The following is an 18,481-nucleotide window of genomic DNA, read 5'->3' as shown; positions in this document are numbered from 1 at the left end:
ACAGAGTGGACAGTGAGAGAGAGAGAGACAGCGAGAAAGGTCTTCCTTTGCCGTTGGTTCACCCTCCAATGGCCGCCGTGGCCGGTGCACTGTGGCCAGTGCACCACACTGATCTGAAGGCAGGAGCCAGGTGCTTCCCCTGGTCTCCCATGGGGTGCAGGGCCCAAGGACTTGGGCCATCCTCCACTGAACTTCTGGGCCACAGCAGAGAGCTGGCCTGGAAGAGGGGCAACCGGGACAGAATCCAGCACCCCGACCGGGACTAGAACCCGGTGTGTTGGCACCACAGGCAGAGGATTAGCCTATTGAGCCACGGCGCCAACTTTGGTGACCCAATATTAACATCACTGTAATTTCTGTTTTTGATCTTCCAGGTTAAGACAAGCCCAGTTTCTCTCTCTGCTGCATTATTTGGGAACAGGTAGAGGGATGGTATTGAAAACCCAAGGAAGAAATGCACTTTAGTTACTTTCAAGCATAGAAACATGCTGGAGGGAAGAAAGGGCAGAGCTGTATGTCTAAGGGCTCTATGTCTGATACTATCTTTTAGTTACTGTGAACTTAGTATGTTTGATGCTTCAATGTAGTGTGAAAGGATTTTCCCACTGGGTTAATAGTAACATTTTACAGCATGAATTTGCTCAACAAAATTCTCTCTATCCTTCTCTGTATCAGCAATCTCTCATTTTATGGTATTTGTAGAACAGATTTAAATTTTTTCTTCTTTCCATATCAAAGCACACTCAAGGCTGGCCTTTTCCCTCTTTCACTCAGTGTATGATTGGCATGACACAACATGAATGTCCTTTTTAGGAAATATTCTAAATGCTTGTGACAGATACTTTGGGCTCAAAGAAGTTCCTGACAGTATTGACTCAGATTCTAGTGGGGAGACTGTTCATCCAGACACTCGTCACTGGCCTCGCTGAGCGTGCCTGGCTTGTGTGAGGAATCAGGTTTGCATATGTGATGCGTCTTCAGAGTCTTTGATTATACTTTTGCAGGCTTTGAGGGAAAGAGAGTTTAAAGATGACCTATATATGAGGGGTTTCAAAAAGTTCCTGGGAAGGTGTATGAGAAACTATGCATGGGTTTCAAAATTTTTTGGCACTGAAATAAACTTCTTTTACAATTCTGTTTTTCACAAGGTTTTTGAAGTACCTTTCTGTAGAGTCCAGCTATCACAAATCTTCATTCTGTCATTAGGTAGCAGTCACTTTTCATTTCTCCAATAGATGTCTCAATATCAGATTTTGTTATCCTCTCCTGACTTGCCAAATCCAAGTAGCATTATGAGGCTAAGACTAAGGAGAGAATGAAATTGCCCCAGATCTTTATCTGCTGTGATCAGAGTACATCTTTGGCCTTTCTGAATGTACTCCCATGGGGCCCATCTTTTTTTTTTTATAAGAATTATTTATTTGTTTAAAGTCAGAGTTACAGAGAGGCAGAGAGAGAGATACACACAGACAGACAGAGAGGTCTTCCATCTGCTGGTTTACTCCCTAAATGATTGCAGTGGTCAGAGCTGTGCTGATCTGAAGCCAGGAACCAGGAGTTTCTTCCAAGTCTCCCACGTGGGAGCAGGGGCCCAAGGACTTGGACCATCCTCTGCTGCTTTCTCCGTCCACAGCAGAGAGCTGGATAGGAAGCAGAGCAGCTGGGACTTGAACCGATGCCCATATGGAATGCTGGTACTGCAGGCTGCAGCTTTACCCAGTTTACCTCAGCACTGGCCCCTTTATTTTACTTTTAAGGCACAGAGAGAAATCTTCCATCTACTGGTTCCCCAAATTCCTGCAACAGCCAGGACTTCCATCTAGGTCTCCTGCAATGGTGGCAGAGACCCAAATACTGGAGCCTGTCACCCACTGCTTTCCATAGTGCATTAGCAGGAAACTGGAGTTGCCAGGACCCACACCAGGCACTCCCATATGCCACGTGTCTCTCAAGTGGGCTTCAGCCACTGTGCCAAACTCCTGCCCCTCACTGTTGTCAATTTCAAATGATTCAGTGCAAAAGCATTCTAAAATGAATTGCTTTGGTACAACTGTATAAATTTTCTAAAAATCAAGAACTGTATAGTCCATAAAGCAAGTCTCAACAAATTAAAAAAAAATGAAGTCATTCCATGTATGTTTTCTAATCACAATGGAATGAAGATGAAAATTAACAACTTAAGAAACTCTAAAAAATATTCAAATACCTGGAGACTGAATAATATGGTCTTGAATGAACTGTGGGTCATAGGAAAAAATCAAAAGTGAAATAAATTCTTGGAAATGAATGAAGATGGCAACACAACATATCAAAACATGTGGGATACAGCAAAAGCAGTGTGAAGAGGGAAGTTTATAGCAGTTAGTGCCTACATCAAAGGCATCAAATAAATGATCTAGTAATGTATCTCAAGGACCTAGAAAAACAAAAATTAAACCCAATATTAGGAGGAGGAGAGAAATAATTAAAAATAGAATAGAAATAAAAATAAAAGCAAAAAAAGTTACAAAGATGAGTGAAATTAAGAACTAGTTTTTTGAAAAAATAAAATTGATACACCAGTGTCCCAACTAACTGAAAAAAAGGGGTGGGAGAAGTTATAAATTAATATAATCAGAGATGAAAAAGGAGTTGTTAAAGAGGAAACTGCAGAAAAATAAAGAACCATCAGAAATTAAGTACAAACAGCTATATTCCAACAGATTGGAAAATCTATAAGAAATGGGTAGATTGTTGTATATGAACAATTTACCAAAATTGAGTCATGAAGATGTAGAAAACCTAAATAGACCAATAACCAAGATGGAGATTGAATCATTAATTAAAGACCCTCACAACAAAGAAAAGCCCAGGACCAAATGGCATCATTGCTGAATTCTACTAAACTTTTAAAGAACTAATTCCAATTCTCAAACTACTCAAAACAATTGAAAAGGAAGGAATCCTCCCAAACTCTTTCTCTGAGGCTAGCATCATCTTAATTTCAAAACCAGAAAAAGACACAACAAAGAAAGAGAATTCTAGACCAATATCCCTGATGAACATAGATGCAAAAATATCTTCAACAAAATACTAGCTAATCGAATCCAGCATTACATCAGAAACAACATGTACCTAGACCAAGTGATATTTATCCCTGGTATGCAGGAATAGTTCAACATACACAAATCAATAAATGTGATATCACATTAACTAAATAATAAAAACCACATGATTATCTCAATAAAGAGAAAGCATTGGATAAAATATTTCATCCTTTCATGATTTAAAAAACCTCTAGCAAACTGGGTATGGAAGGAACATTTCTCAACAAAATCAAGGCCGTATATGACAAACAGCCATCATCATGATTTCCATCATGATCCAGTATTTCCATCATGATCCAGAATGACAAGGATGCCCACTTTCACAAATGCTATTCAATATACTTCTCAAAGTTATAGTCAGAGTCATTAGATAAGAAAAAAGAAATAAGGGAATACCAATTGGAAAACAGGAAGTCAAATTATCCCTATTTATAAATGACATGATCCTATATATAGGAAAACCAAAAGATTCCGCTAAGAGACTCTTGGACCTCACAAGATAGTTTGGTAAAGTTGCTGGATATAAAATCAACACACAGGCCGGCGCCGTGGCTCAATAGGCTAATCCTCCGCCTGCGGCGCCGGCACACTGGGTTCTAGTCCTGGTTGGGGTGCCAGATTCTGTCCCAGTTGCACCTCTTCCAGGCCAGCTCTCTGCTGTGGCCCAGGAGTGCAGTGGAGGGTGGCCCAAGTGCTTGGGCCCTGCACCCCATGGGAGACCAGGAGAAGCACCTGGCTCCTGCCTTCGGATCAGCGTGGTGCACCAGCTGCGGTGGCCATTGGAGGGTGAACCAACGGCAAAAAGGAAGACCTTTCTCTCTGTGTCTCTCTCTCTCAATGTCCACTCTGCCTGTCAAAAAAAATCAACACACAAAAATCAATTGTCTTTATTATACAAAAACAATGCCATGGCTGAAAAAGAATTTATAATATCAGTCCCATTCACAAATCTATGAAAAATTTAAATATATTAGAATAAATTTAAACAAGTGTGTAAAATATCTCTACAATGAAATTTATAAAACCTTAAAGAAATAGAAGACACACAATCATGGAAAAATCTTCCATGTTTGTGGATTGGGAAAATTAATATCAAAATATTATATTACCCAATGCAATTTACAGATTCAGTTTAATCCCTATCAAATACTAAGAACATTCTTCTCAGATCTTGAAGATCTTGAAAAAAATTGCTAAAATTCATATAGAAACACAAGAGACCCCAAATAGCTAAAGCAATCTTTAACAACAAAATTAAGTCAGAGGCATCACAATACCAGATTTCAAGAACAGTTATAATCAAAACATCCTGGTACTGACATAAAAATAGACATGTAGACCAATGGAACAGAATAGAAATCCAGAAATTCACACAATGACAATAACTAATCTTTGACAAAAGAGCTAAAAATAATTTCTGGAAAAGGACAGTCTCTTGAAAATGGTGCTGGAAATAATTGGATCTCCACATGCAGAAGTATGAAACAAGACCCCTGCCTTATACCTTATACAAAAATCAACTCACTATCGATGAAGGATCTAGTCTGTGTCCAGATAATATCAAATTACTAGAGGAAAACATCAGGAAAACTCTGTAAGTTATTGGCATAGGCAAAGACTTCCCAAAAAATACCACAGAAGCACAGGCAATAAAAGCAAAAACAGACAAATGGGATTACATAAAGATCAGAAGCTTCTGTACTGCAAAGAAAACACTCAACAAAGTGATGAGGCAATTGACAGAATTGGAAGAAATATTTGCAAACTATGCAACTGGTGAATGATCAATATCCAAGATCCATAAAAAGTTCAAGAAATGCAACAACAACCAACCAATCCAATCAAGAAATGGGTAAAGGAAATGAGCAGGCATTTTTTTAAAAGATGAAATAAAAATGGCTGACACTTGAAAAAATGCTCATGATCACTAACCATCAGGGAAATGCAAGTAAAGAACACAGTGAGGCTTCACCTCACCTCACCCCAGTTAGAATGGATATCATCTAAAAATCACAAAACAAATTCTGGCAAGGATGTGGGGGAAAAGGTACCCTAATCCATTGTTGGTGGGGATATAAACTGGTACAACCATTATAGAAGAGAGTATGGAGATTCCTCAGAGCTCTGAAAATAGATCTACCACATGACCCAGCCATCCCACTCCTGGGAATTACCCCTTTACAAAATGAATTCAGCATATGAAAGAATTGTCTATAACCCTATGGTTACAGTTGTTCAGCTCACAATAGCTGTGATATGAAATCAACCCAGATGTCCATCAACTGATGACTGGATAAAGAAAATGTAGTATATATACACTATGGCATATTACTCAGCCATCAGAAAGAATGAAATTCTGTCTTTTGCAACAAAACGGATGTAGTGGAATAACCATTATACTTAGTGAAATAAGCCAGTCTCAAAAAGACAGATATTGCGAATTTTCCCTGATATGTGGCAGTTAATATAGAACACACACAAAAAAAAATTTATAAGAATGAAACAAACATCTTTTGATATGATTGTTGTTTTTAACCCTTATTTATACTCCTGTGAAACTGTGGTCTTCCTGCTTTATACTTGTTGAATATTATGGTTAGTGATGAATTAAGCCTATGATTGTAGAGTAGGTTGAAAGAAAGTCTTTGCAAAAATTAAAAGGAGGAGGATTGAGGAAAGGAAAGAGGTAGGAAAATATGATTACCCTCTTAGAACTGTACCTATGAAATACATAAAATTTGTTCTGTTTATATTAATAATAAAAGACTTGTGGCCCCATGTACTGCTTTGAGGAAGCGGTTCTCCACCTTTCACCTTGCATTTCTTTCTGTTGTTCATTTCCCCCATCTGACAGGAAGAAATGATAAAGCAACCATATTGTACAGTTATCACACAACTAAGTAGATTATATTTCATAACGTTTTTCTTCTTTTTAAAAAAAAAATCGAATGCTATTTGGCTGTGAAACGATAGTAAAAGAAGTTTTTTTTATATATGTCTGTCCTGGGCAAAGTAAAACATTTGCAAGCTTTTACCTCATTCCTCTCCTTATCCCCTTTCTTATGTGTTTGTAGATATAAAATCTTCACAGCACCTGGTTTAAAAAATATTCTCAAAAAATTTGGCAGGTACACATGTCAGTTTTAAGAGCAAGAAATTAGAATATGAAGAGAAACAAGGTATTTTCTAAACATTTAATGGGTATGGAGCAATGGTTTTAAATTAGATCTAGTGGTGGTACAATTTATATGTTATGGCTTCACTCTGATTAAGTCTTCCCACTGGACTTTTATCTATGAATATATAGAGTTACTTTGAGCAAGAAGGATTTTTTCAAGGAAATGTTTTTATTCCCCAGAAGGTTTTCCTTTGCCAACTTTGGCTGAAGTCCTTTGTTCAAGAGTCACCTGGATTTGTCACTTGCTCCTCTTCAGTGCCGCTAACGATTTCCTTTCCTTTTTCCCTAGTGATACCAATGAAGTTGACATACCACCCAACACTCGCGTTGGCACGAAGCGCTATATGCCTCCCGAAGTGTTGGATGAAAGCTTGAACAGAAATCACTTTCAGTCTTACATCATGGCTGACATGTACAGTTTTGGACTCATCCTTTGGGAGATTGCTAGGAGATGTGTATCGGGAGGTAAGAAACACTGATGTCTTTGAAAAGCTACTTCTGATCAAAAATCAAAGCTATCATATTGTATATCAAATCAGATTTTCTTTTATTCTTCTCTATGTTTTTGTTGGTACTGTCCTCTGTATGATATTTATCATCTTAGAATAATCTTGAGCTGCCTCTTTCCCTCCAACTACCATTACTTATGAATCGCTTCTAGACACAGTGTGCACTTTCCCTGCCCTTTCTCAGATCACCCTCTTCTCTGTGTCATGTCCTTTCTCTTCCAGCAGCAGTTGCTCCACCAAGTCAACCCCCTTCCCTATGCTTTGGAGCTTAGCACCTGTGCACTGGTCACCATCCCCTCTCCAGTGCTTGATTATGACTTCCCCTGTAGAGGGGACAGTAGAGACCTAAATGTGGATGGAAACTCATTCCTTAACTCCCCTGTGTCTTTACTTTCTATGAAACATCCTCAGATACCAACCTGTAAACATCAGTTTTTATAAAAAGGAAATTAAAGCTTTCAGAATATTGTTAATATTCATGATCATTTATCTACAAACATAAGGTTTATCTGGTAATACTAATCATAACAGATAAGACATCTGTATGTATTCAGAAGTATTACTACTTGTGCTGTTTTGGATGCTGCTACATAATCTGTCTTTAAATAGGTAGCTACAGAACTGAGTTTTCGGCTCCCTCCTTTGTATCAGGTACCCCGAATACTCTGTACAGATTGTGCTGCTGCACCATGTACAGTTTATTCACATATTCGCAAAAACAGGAGCTTACCTGAGATCCTGACCATGAAGCAGGCAGATGCCTGCTTGCAGAAAGCTGTTCTTTTTTTTTTTTTTTTTTTTTTTTTTTTTTTTGACAGGCAGAGTGGACAGTGAGAGAGAGAGACAGAGAGAAGGGTCTTCCTTTTGCTGTAGGTGCACCCTCCAATGGCCGCTGTGGCCGGCGCACAGTGCTGATCCGATGGCAGGAGCCAGGTGCTTCTCCTGGTCTCCCATGGGGTGCAGGGCCCAAGCACTTGGGCCATCCTCCACTGCACTCCCTGGCCACAGCAGAGAGCTGGACTGGAAGAGGTGCAACCGGGACAGAATCTGGCTCCGCGATTGGGACTAGAACCCGGTGTGCAGGCAGAGGATTAGCCTATTGAGCTGCGGCACTGGCCTTTTTTTTTTTTTTTTTTTTTTTTTTTTTTTTTTTGCCAGGCAGAGTGGACAGAGAGAGACATAGAGAAAGGTCTTCCTTTTTCCGTTGGTTCACCCTCCAATGGCTGCTGCGGCTGGCGCACCGCGCTGATCCGAAGCCAGGAGCCAGGTGCTTCCCCTGGTCTCCCATGCAGGTGCAGGGCCCAAACACTTGGGCCATCCTCCACTGCACTCCTGGGCCATAGCAGAGAGCTGGACTGGAAGAGGAACAACCCGGACAGAATCCAGCACTCCGACTGGGACTAGAACCCGGTGTGCCAGCGCCGCAGGCAGAGGATTAGCCTGTTAAGCTGCAGCGCTGGCCAGAAAGCTGTTCTTATACATGCTGTTTCTTATTTGTGACATGCTGAGTGGGAGCCTAAACTTTGCTTGGTTCCAGTGTTGTCCTCCTAACCACAAGGCGGATTATTATTCCCCTGCATACCTGAGCTGTGAGGTTGCAGTGAATATAAAGAGTGTAAGAAAAAGAATGTAGGTTGCTTCTGCCTCACACGGGGCACCAAATGTAAGGAAAAGGGACACAGAGAGGAGACAGAATATGAACTCGCAGCCAGAACAGACTTATTCAGAGAACATAGACGCACAGAGGTTGACCAACTGCTGGCATATACACAGACTGAAAGGTCACGTGGCAGAGGCCCTGACCCCAGCAGGCCTTTTTATATCTTAGGTGGCCTAGGGGTGGGGCTGGGGGACAGTGGGTGGAGATGAGCTTCTCCATCCTGGTTCTTCAGGTTGGCCCAGTGGCTTCCAAATCTGGGGAAGAATGCAGAGGGTGGGATGGGGAACAACACAGGATGTGAGACGGAACTGGTCTCTTGAAAGAAGACAGAGGTAACAAGAACCTAAACTAGCTGAAGCTTATGTCCTTGTTCCATCAAAGAGAATTACAGTTGCCTGGTCCATAAATCGTATTCAAATATGTGTTAGTGATTATCATGATTAATTTTTATTTTGGTTAGTGGAGCTGTAACATATTTAGGTGTATGTTTTAAATAAGGAAGAAAATGAACATTCACACTTTGTAGAAAGTCTCTTCTGTGACACGGTGCCCTCTCATGAGTGACTTGAAGTAGACTGGGTTCCCTCTGAAGTGACAGAACTGCCTTGTCCAAAAGGATAGCTGAAGCAGGAAGATTCCCCTAAGCAAATAGTGAATAGGTCTTCCATCATAAGGGTGAAGAAAAGAAGTAACCAAAATATAAACTAATTGTTTATGCTTGATTTCGTGCATTGTAGAAAGCAGATGAGCCAAATTTTGAATTATATCCCTACATTTAGCTAAGATAGATATGTAGATGGCGAACACATAGCAGAGTACAAGATCACTTTCTAATTATTTTCTTGAGTATCTGAAACAAATGGGGCTGTAAGGAGCTTGTATTTGAAAGTCCGTGGGCCACATATATGAGAAATTATTCGTAGCTTATACATAAGCTTTATGTGAACAGCAGGGTATTAATGGTGCTGCCAGGCTGTCTTTGCATAGTGTTCCCTTATCTCTGGCTGAGTTCGACAAATGCTTCCCAGGGATGTTAGAGTCACAGCTGTGCCCAACCAGCTCTGTGACTCAGGGCAAGTGATTTAGCCCACTGGAACCACATTTCCTTATCTGAATGCTGCACACAATAGTGCTATCGCATACGTGAGTTTGTGAGAATTAAGTAAGATCAGTTACATGGCATCCCTCCCTGCGTGCTTGGTAGCAGTAGGTTCTCATCAAAGGACTTTCTTTGCTTTTTCCAGAAAGCAGCACATAGAAAATTTTATTCTCCAGCCACCTTCCTTTATGAAAATAATGAAGGTTTACTGACTTTCTCTTTCTAGCTCAGGGACTTTTGAGTGAAGGGTATGTATCCAGACATAGGCCTTTCAGACTTTAAAAGAAAAAAATGTTTTGAGTCTTCAAATACAAAATGAAACGGTAGTTAACATGGAAAATTTTGATTACTTGATTGCCTACTAAAGGGAAAGAGTGAGGCCTATAGTTCAAAGCCACAGTTTGCTGAAATCATAATTCTACGAGGTTGACTCTGCCTAAGCCTGCTATAGTGTGTACGCATACCACACCATCCATCCATCCATGCAGGTAATGGTGCCAACAGTAGATGCTGAGGGCAATGTGAGATGAATTAAATAGATACGGTGCTGGCCCACAAGATGTTTTCGAGCCCAATGTCCTGAGAATTAGAAAGGGAGAAAGGACTGAGATGAAAGGAGCCTGTTCTAGGCCCTGTGCCTCTCTCATCTCACGTAGAGATGACATTGAAACACAGGAGGAAATAGTAGCCTACTTAATACCTGAGTTTACACTCTGTAGCTTCAGTCGTAGAACCACAAATAGCAACCAAATGGTGAGTGCAAACAGTCTGAGAACACTCTAAAGCATCCTTTTTCTTTATGACTTTATTTAGGTTTTAATTTAAATAAAAGGCATAACACCAACCCCAAATTTTGCTAGCACATGCCCCCACCTGCCATCAGTTTAACATGTTGTATGATCTGCCAGTCGCATGGTATCCTCTTTTACAGGTAGCAGGCAGTGACATTTCTGTATCAGATGATTTGGGGTTTGGAGACAGTGTGCTCCAGAAAGGCTGTTCAGAGCATCATCCTCTAGGGCTGCTTATAACTACTGTGAGGAGTTGATCAGATAAGGTTAAAAAGAAGGTGCTAGTAGCTGGCTTTTTAAAGGACAAGAAGGGGGAAAAGGTTGAAATTAAGGACAAGGAAAGAAGAGGTAAAATAGAACTTAGAATGTTAAGTGTAATTTCCATGAAGATGGCATAGACCGTTTAATCAGTTTTCTCCCCTAATAGTTACATATTCTTTTAGAAAATTTGGATTAATACAGAAAATTTAAAGAAGAAAATAAAAATCAGACAAAAATCCTTGAACTTAAAAATTATGATTAATATTTTTATATGTAATTTTCTGCATGTTTAATATACAAATCCATATCCTATGATTAAACAGAAAAAATGTAGATCTGACACTTTGTTCAAGTAGGATACAGTTCCAAATCTATTCTGATTGTCCCAGTGTCGTAGTAGAGTAATAGAAGCAGTCACATATTATGCAGGGTGAGTTCAGGAGATATCTGCCAAATTTACATTGAGACTTAATGAAGATTTTTTAAAAATAAATGTCTTTATGAAATTGAAAATAATTTTGAGGTGCTTGTTTGGCTTCCTTTTTGGAAATTAGAAGGTTTGAAGAACTGTGATATTAATCACACTTATTTTGGGAAGAGTTTGTATGTTAGATTCTGATTGCCACTTCCTGGCAAACACTAATGAATAATAAAAATACATTTTCAGGTATAGTGGAAGAGTACCAGCTCCCCTATCATGACCTAGTGCCCAGTGACCCCTCCTATGAGGACATGAGAGAGATTGTGTGCATCAAGAAGTTACGCCCCTCGTTCCCCAACCGGTGGAGCAGTGATGAGGTAAGGTTTGCGTCACCCTGTGGCCATGATGGACTTGGGAGACAGATGCCAGAGTGTCATCCTAGGGACTTGGCTTGGCTTGGTGCAGTAATTTGTGTGTAATTTATTATAATAAGTGTAGCTTATTTGTGTATTTCTCTAAGTTCCCTGTGCTACTTGATGCATTGATTAAACCAGTGTTTAGTCTGTGTAACAGGTAATATTATTATTGTTCACTTCTTACCACTGGCAATCATTAGTTTGTATGTGCCTTTGTAGGGTGTCATGATTTTGCTCTGTAACACCCTCCCAGACAGCTGACTCCTATGGGATGAGGGCAAGAGGTAGGCATCTGATGGTTGTGGTTGGTTGGAAAACATCCACACTGAGCTTGGCTGTACGAATGTGGTATTGAATGTGGGTCTGTAAAGGAGCTGCTTGGCAAGAGGAAGAGTCTGGCAGGCCTTGCCTTGCCCAGCTCCACCTCCTGTTCCCTGTTCCTCTCCTTCCACTCCCTCCACCTCCAAGCTCGCACCATTCAACTGCTCTGACAGCTCAAACTTTCAGGGTGAGTTTGAAGCACTCCCAGGAACCAAACCCATTCTTAGCACACATGTACCAAAACCATCACAAGCAAATGAACCCAGCACCCTTTATATACATGAATTCTTCAGTGTAAAATTCATTTAAAAATAAACTCTGGTACATTGGTTTTGTGTCTAGTTACCTAAATGCGACTTAATGCGCATGTTTCCTAACAAGCTGTGCAGAAAACATGGTGAGCCAGTGGACTTGGGTGATTTTGAAGGTAGCGGTGGGCACTGGTGTCACCTCAGGTCCCTTCGCTGAGGATGTCTGGTTAAGGAAAAGTGTGTTTTTCAACAGGAAGGCTGGTAATTGGTGTATCCCAGGAGAACACAAAAAAATTTAGCATTGCTGTGCATAGGTTGCTAATACTAAGCAGTACAGTGTGATGCTATTGTCATAGCAGACTGACAGCTGTGATTTAGAAATAACCATGTTTGTTTGAATCATAGGGAATTCAATAAAAAGTGTAAACTTATCAAGCTTTGTAAACAATCTGGGAGTGTGGTGTGAACTATAGTCTCCCAGGGTATTTTTATATTTGTTTCATACTGATTTTGAAGGTGCTGTTTTACAATCAGTAAGCCACTTACTTGCTCCTGTCACAAGGAAGGCATGACAGTCTGTTTTGTTCATAGGTAATTTTTCAAGAAAAGGAATGTCTGTGGGGTTTTATTTCTACATGGTTTTATGGGTGCCATTAAAAATGTACATTCCAGAGGCCGGCTTCTAATCCATCTCCCTGCTAAAGTGCCTAGAAAGCAGCAGAAGATGTTCCGAATACTTGGGTCCCTGCCACCCACCTGGGTGGGAGACCCGATGGAGTCTTAGGCTCCTGGCTTCCACCTGGGCCAGCCCTGGCCATTGCAGCCATGTGGGAAGTGAATGATTATATGGAAGGTCTCTATCTTGCATGTACTCTGTGTCTCTGTGTAACTGCCTTTCAAATAAGTAAGTAAATCTTTTTTAAAAAAATAGTAAAAATACACATTGCAGCTTCACGAGCTACAGACTTGCAGAGCAGCTGTCCGGAGCCACCCAGCCCTGCGAGAATACAGTCCTCTAACTCTGCTCCAATGCCTCCTTTCCCTTCCACAGTGTCTAAGGCAGATGGGGAAGCTCATGACGGAATGCTGGGCTCACAATCCTGCATCCAGGCTGACGGCTCTGCGTGTCAAGAAAACCCTTGCCAAGATGTCGGAGTCCCAGGACATTAAACTCTGACACGAGGGAGAGGAGGTGTCTCTGCAGGAAGCCACCAGGTGCTCTTCTGTTTGTGGGCAGAGCAGATGTGAGAGCAGCACCCCTACTGGAAGCCTTGACCCAGCAGGTGCAGCCCTCACCTCTCAGGCAGCAACCTGGACAAAGACAGAGAAGTGCCCGCTGCACAGCTTCAAGTCCCCTGCCTGTCAGAGGGAGAAAGCCACGTGGGTAACGTGTTTGAGATGTGATGCATGTTGCTTTCTAAGAAAGCCCTGTATGTTGGGATGGCCTTCTTGTTTTTGTTTTCATTTTTTTAAGATGCTTTAATTTTGCCAAAATAACCTAGATGTTTTAAGATTTATACTATTACAGTTTAGATATGTCAACGAAAGTTCTTCCCAGAAACTCTGTGCTGGAAGGTAAATTGAGATACGTGTTTTTCACATTGGTAAAATATCATGGCACTCTGCAAGCCAGAAGACCATCTGTGACGCTGGAGAACAGAGAACAGAGCTCATCCTGACCCCAGAACCTGGCCGCTTCGGCCCCCAGACCACTGCGGCCCGCCCTGCCATTGGGGCTGTGGTGGTAATGTGAACGCACCTGCAGACAGCCGCCACCGTCAGGGAGCGCACTCGGGACTTGCTGCAGGTGGCCTTTTGCAGCTTCCGGCGACTCAGAACAAATGGAGGTTTCTTGGGACTCTAAGAGCAGTGCGTGTGGATGGTGTTCTCCAGAACCACCGTGTGTTTCTGAGGCTGTCAGGCATTCCTTTCATGGTGTAAAATCCTTTCCTTTTCAGAAAAACACAAACAAGCTTTTTTATTATTATTTTTAAGTGTAGAAAATTGACCTGTGCATGCTTTTGATCTTTCAAATCCAAAGATCAGTACTAAGTAAGCAAAGCCATGAGTCGTGTTAAAGACAAGGTGCTTTACGATGGAGTTCATTGTCTGTTGTGTGAAGCAGGACACGTGAGTGAGGTGGGGAGGACGGCGGAGTGGACTGACGGCTGTGTCTTACAGATGCCAAGGAGGCAGTCTCAGAAGCACAAGGAAAAAAGGATGCACACAGTATTTTACAGTAGTGGTTTCTGTTGGTTATTGTCTGTGTGTGTGTGCGCGTGTGTGTGTGTGTGTGTCTGAGTTAAAAGAATAAAGAGGAAGCATCGGTCAGGTTAATTTAACTAAATTTTAACTTAAAAAATAGATAAATATAACCTCCAGATGGGACAGCAGAGGGGAGTGGAGGCCACAAGATATCGCTGCTGTGTTTTATTATCTTATGTAGATAGGGATTGACTCCGTACATGTTACGTGATCATTTCACACTTTACGAATGCTGACTCATTTTATTTTATTTTCATGATGTTAAGTTCACTATTTAATTTATTATTTTTTTCTTCTCTGTGGCACTTGTCAAAACATCTCTTCTGCTATTCAGTTCTATGGAGTTTTCACTTTTAAGCATCATATTAAAAATTGTTGACAGGGCTGATAGTCTCTAGCAAGAGGAATATAATAATGTTAAATATTGTATATGTCCCTCTCAGCTCCATTCATTTACATATCTTTATTGAGGTTTGCTTTTACTTCTTAGAAATTCTTTAGTGGTTAGTAAAGAATTTGTTAAGTACCTCCCCTTTGGCCAATAAAAACAGATGTTCCTTCCAGAATACTCCAGGGGGCAGTGTTTTATAACACATTTTCCCCGCTGGGTGACTGAAAGATGGAGACTTTTAAAACATTTGACAGGTGCATGAGAAATGAGGAAACATTTTCCTCACTTGTGAAGTGGCGTGCAGCTGGTGACTTGATCATCCAGAAAACATCCTAGGGCGCTGAGTGCTTCCAGTTTGGGAGAATCCTAGGAGAAGCACATATCCTACATTCTGCACTCACTTCCCAATGCATCTCATCCACAGTTTCTTTGTAACCAAGAATTTATTACTTCTTTAATTTGACAAGAAATTTCCTGCTTTTTCTTTTTTCTTTAGGAGTAAAAACAGTTGCTTCCAAATACTGTGTTAATCAGAGTGCTGCTTTTATGGATATTAAAATAACCTCGATGGACAATGTAAAGATTCCTTTCTCTTGTGTCCGATTATATTCTTTGTGATAATTTAGAAGGAATGTGTGGTTAAGGTGGGTGTGATAATCATCTGAGCCCTGCAGACAATCTGCCTGTGTGTAATCAGATCATCTTTAATCAAAGGAGTAAACATGGATGCAGTTAACCGGTATGCATTTGTGTTTCTTGGGATCGCCCTAAATTTGAGATTGGAATTAACCTCTTAGTCAAAAATCACGCTTTCTTTCTGGTAAGTTCTTGAACATGGGGTAGCTTAGAATATTTTATGGGGAGGGTGATGATTTTTAGGGAAGTGTTTATTCTAGTGAAGAATGGGAGAAATTAAAATAGTGTCCAGATTTCTTCTGCATTATCCATTTGGTTGCTTTGGGAAAAATCTCTAGCTTACTCTCTATTCCCCAGCCTGATTTACTTACCATGAACATTTTGAAGTTTATTTCTGAGATACTTAAAAAGACCCACTTAATTATTTTTAATGAGAAAGGGATTTATTTATGAAAATATTTTCCTCTTTATCATACCAAAATCCACTTAGGTAATACTAAATTGTTCTTGAAGGCTACCTACTCACCTCCCAATAATCCTGAATGTTTTTTAAATTCCTAGGGGTTCAGAATTGAGTTTTGTTTTATTGTTTGGTCTTTGATTCAGACAAGTGAGAACCTGGAGACTAATAGTATATAGTTGATTGCATAGTTTCAAGATTATTTCAAAGACTAAGGTTTTTTTCTCCTAACTCCTCCCTGTCAGAGTAATCTTAAATTATTAGATATTAGAAAAGTTTTGTATGCTAAGATTTCAGGTTTATAGTTTATGCGTGTATATATTATATAAATATATGTATATGTAAATATTACGTTCAGTGTGGAGTCTGGTGCAACTCCATTATGTGGATTAGAGAGTAAACTATTATGGATGATAAAGTACTAAATGAAACCTAATATTTATTTATGAAAGTGTGTAGGTCGTTCAATCACAAGTGAAGTGGGATGAACATTGAGTGTGAGGAGACAGGCCTCTGACCTCCTGGAAAGCACCGCGCACAGTTCCCAGTGACCATTCTTTTTTATTCCTCAAGCAGAGAGCTTCTCAGAAAACATGCTGAGATTTTATTTACAGGGAATCCTTTGACACATTTCAATTGATGTGAAGTCAAGTATAGCAAGTACTCAATAATGACTGAATTTCATGTTGCTCGGGTCATGCATATTCATTAGAAGTTTTATGTTGTTGGTCTCTTTTGCCTCTTCTTTGTCTGTGTGTGCAAAGGCACTAAGAAAAGGACTTTTTTTTTTTTTAACTTGAACGTGTTGCGTAGTTGTATCTCCTTAGAAAATGCAGTCCTGTAGCAGTGAAAATGAAAGAAGTTAGCATCAGAAGTGATTTAATTTAGCAATTATGACTGCTCTTGTAAAACAGAAACAAAAAAAAATGCCATATTTTTTGGGAGAAAAGTTGGCAATTTATAGGGGTTTTGTTGTCTGTTTCAAAAGAAGACTCATTTGTATTCCTTGGGGAACCAGTGCCTTATGGAATCTGTATATACTGTAATTATTCAGGACTAGGGAACAAACGATTGTATTGTATTTGTTACAGATTGTATATGGCTTTGTTTTAACATTCCCCTAAATAAAATAGCTTCATTCTCCCCTTGGAAAGAGCAAGACTGTTGTCTTACAGTTGTGCCTGTTGTTGTTGTTGTCTTATTATTTATTTATTTTGTCTTTGAGAATCTCACGTTGTATCAGGTGGGAGGGCTGATACAGGAAGTCTGCTTCCTGTGCCAGAGGGAAGAGAGGTGTTGGGATGGCTTCCGTTTTCTCTGTCATTGGGAAACTCAGTCATCTGCTGAGAGCAACGGGACGCGCAGGGAAGAAGTGTTTTTAGAGAAGCGAGGGAGGTTTCAATGTTGGGCTGTGGAAAATCCCAGCTTCTTGGGGAACCACAGTCAGGTGGTTTTGGGCAGTGCCGAGGGGTGATGACACTAAGTGTGTGGCCCAGTGGCCCAGAGCCTGGCCTCCTGCTGTCCGGCCCCTCTTATGCCTCAGGGTGTGACACTAGGCACGTGTTGACTTCTCGAGGATGTGATATTACTGCCTACCACACAGAGTTGTCCTGCAGATGAAATGGAACAATCCGCGCACCATGCACCAGTAAGTACTCAGTACCGTTAGCTACGATTCCACATTCATACGCCGCTTTTCCGTGTGGTTGGTGATGTTTGTCTTTCTAGCAGCAACCCAAACGTAGGCATGTAGACAGCTGCCATTGGTTTGGGGTTTACCAGTCCTAGGCAGCTAGTGGGCAGAGGAAATGAGAATCACCAGGAGGCTGGGTGTCATGGGGAAAGAATGCAGGAGAGGCGGAAGTAAGAAGGCAGAAGAAAGGAGGTGAAATGACAGGGGACCCTGCTGGATGTGAAATTGTGCAAAAGCCGTGGCTGAGGGGAGGCTGTGGCCAGAATCCGGGTTCCCAAGGAGGGTCACAGGCCCGGGCCTGGCCGAGTGGCTGATCGCAGGAGTGGGAGGTCCCAGTCAGTGAGAGAGCCAGGCCTTGGGCTTTGTTCTCGTCCTGGGTTTCAAGTCCCCCCCAGGGATGGGAGGAGTGCTGAGGAGTGGAGCTTATTGGACAGTTCTCCAGGGCTACAGGAGAAGGGCAGGGCAGCAGGCAGGGCCAGAGAGTCCAGGGGAAGGCTGGTGGGCCTGGTGGGCCTGGTGGGCCTTGGGGCTTAGGGGCTGACTGAGTGGGTGCACAGGTAATGCATAATCCAGAGTGGTGTGAGAAGGAGCTCACCCTTGCTCCCTCATGTAGGGCACTCAGGGTGGGGAAGGATGTGGCTGCTGCTGCTGCTGCTGCTGTTGCCCTGGAAACAGCCCCAGAGGGGTAGACTACCCTCAGCAAAAGGTCAAAGCATTGTGCAGCCCTGGAGGGCAGAGTGGTAAGCTGGGGTTTGAGGGGATCTGTCAGACACGGGGTCTAGAGCGAGGACCCACTCTTTTTTTTTTTTTTTGACAGAGTTAGTGTGTGTGAGAGAGAGAAAGGTCTTCCTTCCGTTGGTTCACCCCCCCAAATGGCCGCTATGGCTGGTGTGCTGTGGCTGGTGCGCCGCGCTGAACCGAAGGCAGGAGCCAGGTGCTTCTCCTGGTCTCCCATGCGAGTGCAGGGCCCAAGGACTTGGGCCATCCTCCACTGCACTCTCGGGCCACAGCAGAGAGCTGGACTGGAAGAGGAGCAACCAGGA

The 18,481-nt window shown here is 41.6% G+C and overlaps 1 protein-coding gene across 2 annotated transcripts in view; it reads left to right on the top strand.

The window, feature by feature from the left end:
* Positions 1 to 16,883, top strand: part of BMPR1B (bone morphogenetic protein receptor type 1B) — a 434,320-nt gene extending 417,437 nt beyond the window's left edge. For both annotated transcript variants that reach the window (XM_062199848.1, XM_062199849.1), the window contains 3 exons: positions 6,554 to 6,729; positions 11,252 to 11,382; positions 13,045 to 16,883. In XM_062199848.1, the coding sequence (XP_062055832.1) occupies positions 6,554 to 6,729; positions 11,252 to 11,382; positions 13,045 to 13,170 (433 nt within the window). In that variant the 3' untranslated portion in view covers positions 13,171 to 16,883. The remainder of the gene's footprint in view (positions 1 to 6,553; positions 6,730 to 11,251; positions 11,383 to 13,044) is intronic.
* Positions 16,884 to 18,481: the final 1,598 nt, after the last annotated feature.

Source organism: Lepus europaeus, chromosome 8 (assembly GCF_033115175.1).
Source record: "Lepus europaeus isolate LE1 chromosome 8, mLepTim1.pri, whole genome shotgun sequence".
Classification (NCBI taxonomy): domain Eukaryota; kingdom Metazoa; phylum Chordata; class Mammalia; order Lagomorpha; family Leporidae; genus Lepus; species Lepus europaeus.
The sequence above is the reverse complement of the archived record's forward strand: the minus strand, read 5'-3'. Positions and strand labels throughout refer to the sequence as shown.